The sequence below is a fragment of the Mustela erminea genome, chromosome 7, assembly GCF_009829155.1.
Source record: "Mustela erminea isolate mMusErm1 chromosome 7, mMusErm1.Pri, whole genome shotgun sequence".
Lineage (NCBI taxonomy): Eukaryota > Metazoa > Chordata > Mammalia > Carnivora > Mustelidae > Mustela > Mustela erminea.
The window spans coordinates 94,606,613-94,616,120 of NC_045620.1; the positions used below are offsets into that span (position 1 = coordinate 94,606,613).

The 9,508-nt window shown below is 35.2% G+C and overlaps 1 protein-coding gene across 4 annotated transcripts in view; it reads right to left on the reverse strand.

Annotated features, from left to right (window-relative positions):
• LRRTM4 (leucine rich repeat transmembrane neuronal 4) overlaps positions 1-8,615 on the reverse strand; it is a 700,608-nt gene extending 691,993 nt beyond the window's left edge. Inside the window, exons 1-3 of one of the 4 annotated variants that reach the window (XM_032352602.1) lie at positions 8,292-8,615; positions 7,852-8,002; positions 4,475-6,021 (exon numbers count right to left, since the gene is read on the reverse strand). In XM_032352602.1, the coding sequence (XP_032208493.1) occupies positions 4,475-6,021; positions 7,852-7,855 (1,551 nt within the window). In that variant the 5' untranslated portion in view covers positions 7,856-8,002; positions 8,292-8,615. Of the gene's footprint in view, positions 1-1,299; positions 6,022-7,851 lie in introns of all 4 variants that reach the window. The other 3 variants (XR_004287875.1, XM_032352600.1, XM_032352601.1) reach the window with 3 other exon arrangements.
• Between the last annotated feature and the right edge of the window lie 893 nt (positions 8,616-9,508).

Genomic DNA, 9,508 nt, shown 5'->3' on the forward strand with positions numbered 1-9,508 from the left:
AACTTTAATGGAAATATATTTCTCTCTCCGTGTATATGAACACATACACATACATACATACAAACACACACATATACACACACATAAATATACGTTATGTGAATATACAAAGCAGAGTTTCCATTATAACATTTTGACATAACACAGCAGTAGTAAGCCACCAAAATGAAGTTTATTTTCTATAGTTTTGTATTGGTAAAGTATAAGTTAAACTCAAGGATATTGAGCTTACTTCACTTAGAAATCCTCTTTGAACACATTACACTTTTTAGTTCTTGGAAATTAATTTAGTATACTTTATTTATTTTTTTTAAAGATTTTTATTTATTTATTTGACAGGGAGAGACACAGTGAGAGAGGAAACACAAGTACAAGGAGTGAGAGAGGGAGAAGTAGGCTTCCCACTGAGCAGGGAGCCCTATGTGGGGCTCAATCCCAGGCATGAACTGAGCTGAAGGTAGAAGCTTAATGACTGAGCCACCCAGGCACCCTCATTTAGTATACTTTAAAATGCCAATTTCTAAAGTGTAAAAAGAAGTTAATAATCCCTCTTAAATCAATAGTTAGGATCTGACATAATATATTCAATAAATATAAAGTGTTAGAAATGGTCTATACCACCTACTGCACAGCAGTGAAAGAAATAACATCAGCCCAATTACAACCATTATATATATATTTTACTTGATTTTGAAGAATTGTTTACTAAAATATCAAATATTTGGGAAATAAATATCAAATGTCACCTATACTCCTATTTTCCTAATGGTAGCCCTATCAGCATTATGGGATTACTAAATTTTATATCTCAATTAGTTAACTTTTAAAATCCATTGGATAGAGGATTTCTTTAGAAACCACTTTCATTTATTTATTCATTTTAAGGTTTCACCAGTTCCTTTTTGTTTTTGTTTTTTTTTTTAATTCGCAAGAGAAAGTGTTCTCTCCTCTCCTATATTCACAATGACTAATTTTATAAAGGTCCTTGCTATTTTCAGTTGATACAACGTATCCTAGAAAAACAGGTAGTCAAAATTTGTTCTGCATAAGTTTAAAGTTTTGTAGGCAGAATAAAGTAACTTCATAATTCTGGTAATACTTTTTAGCGAGATAAAGCTACGCAAAATTTCACAAACTATTTTCAAAAGTATGTATTGCAATTCTCTCTCTCTTTTTTGTTTTGTTTTGTTTTGTTTTGGGATTTTTTGCTATTTTCTCTTAATAACAACTTACTAAGCTTTAGGCAAAGCTGTATCCTTTTGGCTTTAAGTTCTTTCTGAGCACATATTGAGGATAGACAAATGAGTTCAACCAAGCACACTGCTCCACTCAAGGTATGATGATTGAGATGTAAATATCTGTTAGAATTGTGCCATATATCATATTAATTATTCAGAACTATCTACTCTGTTCTTCTTTTATAGATATAAGAGATTTTTACTGCCTAAGGTACTATAATATTCTCCTTCAAAGTATTAGCATAGAATGTGCATGTGGAATTTTCAAAATTATAACTTACAAAGAATAGAGCCAAAGTTATTCACTTATTGAATGTTATATTTGTGTGTTAGCTCACAGGCACCATTCTAATTAGGGGTCTTAATATTTTTATTTTCTTCTTCAAAGAAATAGACAAAACAAATATTTTAACTGTATTTAGATCATGGTAACTAAATGTAACTGTTGTATAAGTGGACTTTTCAGTTTAATGTAGTTTTTTTCCAAGGCACTATCTTAGAAAATTAGCATTTAGTGCTAAGTTTTCTAGTTAAATATTTATGGCTTTATTGGGTAAAGTTTGGTGTTTTGAATTTAAAAAAAAAAAAAAAGCCCTAACTCACGAAATTATATTATAAATATATTAATGACTATTTTTCTAAGCTATTGATATGTGAGGTTTATAAAAACACCAGATTAAAACTCAGCATACCTCTATAGGCTTAAAAAAAATCATAAACTTGGACAAATCACTCCTCTCTCGGCTTCATTTTATAGAAAAGTTTTCTCAACAGGAGAATTTTTACTCTGTGGTGACAAAGACATAAGGAGAAGTTATGGTTGTCATCACAGTTTCTAAGAATTTGCTTTTTCTCATTTCTTTGTTCACCCATAACTATAATAGATTGAACATCCTGTCAAAAAAGGGGGGCGGTTGCTGCAATGTTCTTACATGTTTGTATTTCAAAACAAGTTAACATCATTCAAATCTAGCTTCACTGGACCCCTTGACTTAATGGTCTTAAATGGATAGCCTGTCATTTTTCACTTTTTAGGGCATGGAGAGTTTGATCTACTTTAGCAAGGCTGCCATTTCAATTCTCTTCACTACAATATTTAATTAAATTCTTCATTATTTAATATCCTAACACCACATTCAACTCCAACAATGCCACTACAATTCCATGAACATAAACTTCCCTCCATAAAACATATATAGTCTCAACATGTGCTTTGAAACACGCTTTTATGGAATAAAGCACGCTTTTATTTTGCTCCTATCATGGTAAAGCCTAGGGTATTTGAAAGAATAATCTCTGGAACTGAAGATCTCTGTAAGTTTTAGAATTACTATACTCAAGTCCTAGTTCTTTAAGAATCTTTCTTCTTTCTTGGTGATTATTCTAAATAAAAATCACTTTTCTACTATAAAAGTCAAGAGAAAATGAATGGACCTGGATTTTCTTTTTCTATTATTAGCCTTTAAAAGGATCTCAAAATATAAAGAGAACCTAGAATAAAACAAGATGAACTTGTTTTACTAATATTCATGTATAGTATATAAATATCAACCTGTAATAAAAGCATCAAGACTTGTTAAGACTTTCATATAAAATCTTTTATTCTCTTTAATTTTTAAGATCAAATGCTCATACAGGTTTCTTTTAGGGATTAATTATTTGGGATTACTTTTCTTATTTTCAGTTATACACAGAAAGGAGAAAATGAACTCTGTAAAGAATAGTTCAGTATTCCAAATTCTACTAGGTTTGAGAATATTTCAAACTCAGTGCCTTGTCTGAAAACATTTTCATTAGCATCTGCCTTTAGGACTATAGAAAAACTGGGTATATATTATCAAAGAGCAAATTATTTTTTCCCACTACTATAACTAGTAATAAAAGGAAAAATACTCATTCAACACTCATGAAAACTTTCCTTTGAAAAACTAATCCTCTAAAATCATATATTGAGACAAATACTGCCAGAACTTTCTCTTTCTATTACTTTATTCCAGCAACAAGGCCTTGGCAGTCACGTCTTTGTACTTTTTGATCAACTTTACCACACAAAGAACAATTTGCATCCAGTACTATTTATCAACAGTTTGGAAATCTGTGGCTATTTTCTACTCCTAAGCATGATACTCTAAGTGATCTTTAAAATTAAATAATCAGAAACTGGATCCAAATACATTCTCATGAAAATGAGAATAACATGGAAGGCCTTCATTTCAAGCTAATGTTACAGAAAGGGAGCATATCCAGAATTCAAATCTCTCTCTCTTTATTTATAAATATTTGCATCACTTAGTTTTGGATAAGTTTAACAAGAATACACATTATTTCTTTTGGGGATGACAGCAACATTGACAAACAGTCCCTGTTATGCCTGTCATTATGTTATTGCTAAATCATCCACAATATCATGACCTGATTTTAGTTGCCAGGGACATAGCCAAAACATGGAATTTAAGTATTATTCTGATTACATACAAATAGCTAGCACTTAAGAAAACCTATGAAAAGTGATCTATGTCCAGTAATTTAAAAAAAAAAAAAAATGGAAGGAAGGAACCAATGGAAGAAGGAAGGAAGGAAGGAAGGAAGGAAAGAAGGAAGAAAGACATCTTTAAAAGCCTAATACAGTTACACAGTAGGCCTCTGACATTCTCTATGCTGGTATAATAACTAAATGGCAAGTAACACAGAAACAGTTATCCTTGTGAGATCCCTGTTGCATGCTTTAATTATAACTAAAAATTTACAACAAAATCAACCCTTGGGTAAATTGCTCTTTGGTTTAAATCTTCATTACCTCCTGGAATTTTGGTAAAATCATTTTGTTTTTAAATTAAGCTGGTCCCTCCTTCTTTACTCCATTACAGAAGTCAAACAACAAGAACCAGACATTAATTTTAGAATGAAAAGAATTTTGTGTATATGTGTGTTTGTAAGTCCAACCCCTGTATACAAACTGTTAAAAAACAGATGTTTTAACATAGTGCTTTATTCCAACTTAATCTCATCCTTGAATGAACTTCTTTCAAGTTTCAACCATTAAAAAAAAAACAAAAACAAAAACAGTCAATTTCCTGGTGGTTGTAATTTAATTAAGTAACCTTTCACACTGAGCAAAAACCCAAAAGCAAAAGGGTCATTAATCTTTCTAGTGATTAGAGACATCTCTAGAGCTTCAAACATTTACCTCTCCTTCCCCGAAGTAGAAATGCTTTTAGGAGGATCATGGTTCATACCTCGCATTCCCTGGAGCCAGAGATGGTATATGTGCAGGGCCCAGATCCATTAACGGATATATCCATGGTCTCAGAGTTTGTAGGCTTGTAGTCCACATAATACTCCTGTAAAGGGGAATTCATTTGTCTTTCAGACTCTCTGGTCTTTTTCCGCCGCCTCTTCATAAGAGAGTGCTGCTGAAGTTGTTTCATACTGGCTGGGTAGCGTTTCCAAGACACATAGATCACCAAGAGGATCATGGCCACTGAGAGGAACAGAGCCACACTCCCTGCAATAATTTTGTGAAATGAAACATGCTCATACTCTTGCTCTGTGCCAGGAATCTGAAACCCTGGGGAAGGGCTTGGTGTTTCAAGGGTGGGCTGGGTAGGGTCAGATTTGGAGAATGTAGGTTTAGGGATAATCAGAGGCTTCTGGGGCGTTTGGGGTACCAGGTGTGACTTTTCTGTGTTGACCACCTGAACTTCAGAGCAGATATTATATGTTTCCACTGCATCACTAACTTTTTCACCTTGGATATGCTTAGGTCCTGCACATATCATGGTGCTTTCCTTATTTCCTTTGAAATTCTTAAGCCAATAAAACAGAGGACATATGCTCCTACTGCATTCCCACATATTTCCAGACAAAGTGATGGATATTAATGATATCCATGCATTGACAGTTTCCTGTGAGATGTTGGTAAGCTTGTTGGAATCCAAATTCAATTTTTGCAAATTGGGTAGACATTTAAATGTGCCCGGCTCAATTCCTTGGATGTCATTCCCTGATAAATCCAAGTTGTGTAAGGAACTCCAAGTCCATGTCAAGCCTTGGCTAATGGAGCGAATCCTGTTCCACTGTAAGTAAATTGAGCGGAGATTGAAGAGACGTGGAAAATGAGCAAAATTGATCTTGGAAAACTGATTGTGCTCCAAGTGGAGCTCCTTCAACTTCAAGAGGCCAGCAAAAGCATTTCGGGACAAGCTTCGAAGACGATTGTAACCCAAATCCAGAAAGTCAAGATTTCGACAGTCTTGAAAAACTCTTATCGGCACAGTCTTTAATGAGTTAGATCTCAAGTGCAAAATGATGAGTTTACGAAGACCTTTAAATTGTTCCGATTGCAATGTCTGAAGTTTATTGTAGGAAAGATCCAGATTGCGGAGATTGGGAACTGGGTGAAATGTTTTATTGTGCAGATAGGTAATTTTGTTGGAGCTTAGAATTAATTCTTTCAGTCTACGGATCCCTTGAAATGCATCTTCATCCACTGAGCTAATGTAATTATGGTCAAGATAAAGCCATATAAGCTGGTTAAGGCCCGCAAACTGATTGGATTTGAGTTTCTGAATGCTGTTGAACCTTAATGATAAGCCTTGTGACCCTCCAGAAATGTTCTCAGGGATATCTGCGAAAGCATGAGACTCACAGTATACAATTTTGCCATCACATCTGCAGTTCTTTGGGCAAGCTCTCTGAGCCCCTGTGAGCATAACAAGCAGCAGTGTAGGAAGTAGCACTAGCACCACACGCATGCCTCTCAGCTGCGTAATTAAACGGAAACCTACAATATTAAAAAAGAAGACAAATGCACATTGTAAAGCTATTAATATAAATCACCACCAGCTTACTGATATCAGGGACATTTCATCTAGTGTAGTAATGGGACAGTTGATATAAGAACAATGAATTTAACATTTGAAGCCTTGTTTTCTTCAGTGTTGCATGTTTTCTACCATGAGGTTTCCTTCATTCTTCCTTGATTTTCAAATCACCACAGTGCCGTGAACTAAAGAAAAGCCTTCCCGAGTTTCATGAGTTCATATGTTCATCAACACTGAAAAGCACACAGCCTGTCTTATCACTTAATGCCAACACTGTCATAACAACAATATTTGGCTAGTCACGCTGTTGAACATCAGTATCAAAAGGGAAGAGTACCAAGTCTTCTGGTAATGGCAAAAATGTGACTTAGAAAACCCCATACTTGTACATCTTTCCTAGTTGAGCAAACAAGCTTTGATTTGACAAAAGAGCTTCAGTAAGCTGTCAAGGTAACCCAAGTTTGCGCTGACTGAAATTGTATCCTTATTGCATAATGGAGTAACAATGCATAAGCTCGAAAAAATGGCATTGGGACAAGTATGGGCAGCCAATGAAGCAGGGTATGAAGACTAATAACAGTGCATGGTACTCTCAATGTGTTAATGAGCATAAATGCTCTCGGCATTCAGGAAGATCTGCCTACTGTGGCTCCCCTGCCCAGGGATATACCAGCTCAGAACCCTAACTACTGATATAATGCAGAACAGTCCAAAGTTAAGATTGTCAAATTCTTATTAAGTATTTGCATAGAATGCAAAATAATCTTGTATAGTATTAGTTTTGCTGTTCTTTTTAATAGTTGCTTTTGCAAATTTGGGGGGTAAACAAGGAGTGAAGCAGTAGATTACTATATCCCCTCCCCTCCATCCGGACCTGCTCAAATTTCTCACTGACTTTTTTTTTTCCTCCCCTACCTCTATTAACTTCAGAAAACCTGCAAAGTTGTAATGTATTGCACTTGTGCTGCATTTCCAAATCATTGCATGGTAAGGGACTTCTTTCCTCTGTCAATAGTAGATTTATTATTTCTTAGCGGTGGGGGAAAAAAACCCTCTGTGTAATTTATTTCTCTTAAATATTCATATTTTAACCAAGAGGCAATCAGCCAAACCTCTAATCAAAAAACTCTCCTTCTTTTACTCAACCAGTTTTTGGTTTTGTTTTGTTTTGTTTTTAATTTGAAACCTGATCTTGCTCTCTGTCCTCTCGCCAGCTACAATCTCATTGAAATACATTCCAGCTCTTCCAGACAGGAGAAAGGGGGGAAAAAAGCCAGTCACACTTGAAAAAATAAGACTGGCAAATGACTGCTGGAAATTTGGAAGCTGTGTTCAGGATACAGCTTTAAAGATAAAACAAACCCTTGTGCGACCTCTGGTAAAGTAACGACCCCACCCCTACACACACGCAGTAAAGTGTTAACAATCTTCCTGACAGCGACCAGAAATACAAGCGTGGTTAATATTATCAAGAAATAGAAGCAAACACAATATTTATCTCATGCTCAATTCCCACGCTGTAGAAACACATACAGAAGAGACAGTCTTAAAGATATTTCTCTAGAGTCTGTTTAAGTCCGTGTTATGCATTTACGTATTATGAAAAAAAAAAACTACTAAAAGGAAAACGATCTAAAAATATAATAGCAACTATACTGAGTCAACTGGCAAACTCAGAGGCTGCTGCTTTTTGCCTGTTTTCCCGTCTTTTATCAGCTAATGCCGCGACTGAGAATAGGAAGCCAAGAGGATCAGCTTTGGTAAGAAGGAAACAACAAAAGTTCACTTACCCATCCTTTGTCATCCAAAAACGGATCCCCCCTCTCTCAGCTTTCTTCTTATTTGGTCTCTCTTGCTGAAACCACCACCACCTTCATGACACAGTGCGGCTGTCATTCACACCATTCTGATCCCGCATGTGAGCTAGTAGCCCCATACAAACTTCCCCGGAGAGGACAGGCAAAAAATATATATACATATATGAAAAAAAAAATCAGCATGGGGTGGGATGGTGGGGGGCAGGGAGAAGGAAGCCGTTGGGGGGGAGGGGGAGGGCCTCTAAGCTCTGAGGACCATTGTGTAATTCACCAGAGACCCATCAGCAGTAATTGGCAATCTGTGCAAAAAAGCTACAGCCCATTTCGAAGGTAACCAACTTCTCTGTAAAAAGAGAGGTAAAAAAAAAAAGAAAAAGAAAAAGAAAGAAAAGAAAAGAAAATCTTCAGAATACCTGGCATTCCTTATTGTGCTGGCTTTTGCCATTCCCAGATAAAGCAATTCATCCTCTGGATTTTCAGTTCTTGAAGCAAGTAGGCCTCCTGTGCTGTATGAGACCCCAGTTTAAAAGCTATGCAGGCTAGGTTTATCCATTTAGCTGGTCAGGTTTAAAGTGTTTTGTAGCTGTGCTGAGAGGCAGCCCTTGTCTAATTCAGAAGGCTTTCCAGAGACTGATGATGCTCAGAGCTTGTTGGTGCTAATGCTTGAGTTTGTGATACACTGAGTGCCCTCCGCTGGAGAAAACAGATTGCACATTAAAGACGGGAACAAGTGAGCCTGTCAGTGGTGTGCAGCCTTCCCTCTCTCAGAAAGGGAAATTAAAGGCACAGGATCACTTTTTTTTTTTTTTTTCTCTCCAATAATATATATATTATGAAAGCCTCATGACAAGGAGTTCCATTCAGTGATATCAAATATTAAGTAAAATACTGGCTCTCTAAATATTATCCAATTAGCAGTTTTTAAAAGTTGCCTTGGCTTTTTTTCCCTGCATATATCACAGACTTATTACCTTTTTTGACAGAAACAATTTGAGTTTTATTTTTGTTCCTGTCAGTTTATTTATATTTTGTTAAGCAAACCACGTAGAGAAGCAATTGTACTAAAGGGGAAAATGTAATTAGATCACTTTTGAAGATAGTCATTTGAAAAATTTTAGATCTAATTTTTAAATTCCCAACTTTGATAATTAAATACATTCTGTAATTTTGCACATCTTACTGAACAGTCTAGATCATTATTTTCTAAAAGTGTACATTCTTAGTCTTAAAGTAGTTATCTTTAATACTATATTGCTCAAATGTGTGGTTATCTAAGGGAGACTAAATGTTACTTCAATAAGAGTATTATTCCAGAGTATAATTGTCATCCTTAGTATACGCACTATATTTCAAAATCATCTACATTAATAATACAAATTTTTCTTATGCAAGTCGCTTATAATGTGTAATTCCAGAAAAACAAAAGCATGTGAGTTCTATATCGCTATTATATTTATCTAAAATTTGCAAAATATCCTCAAAATTAGAAAGGAAGAAATGATCAAACACCTGAAATATGTATTTTAAAAAGCATTGGACTTTGAAAAAAAAATGGTACATCACCTTCCATTTTGTTTCTCTTCTTTAATTGTTTATTTCATAGTCATCTGGCAGAGAATTTTTGGAATAA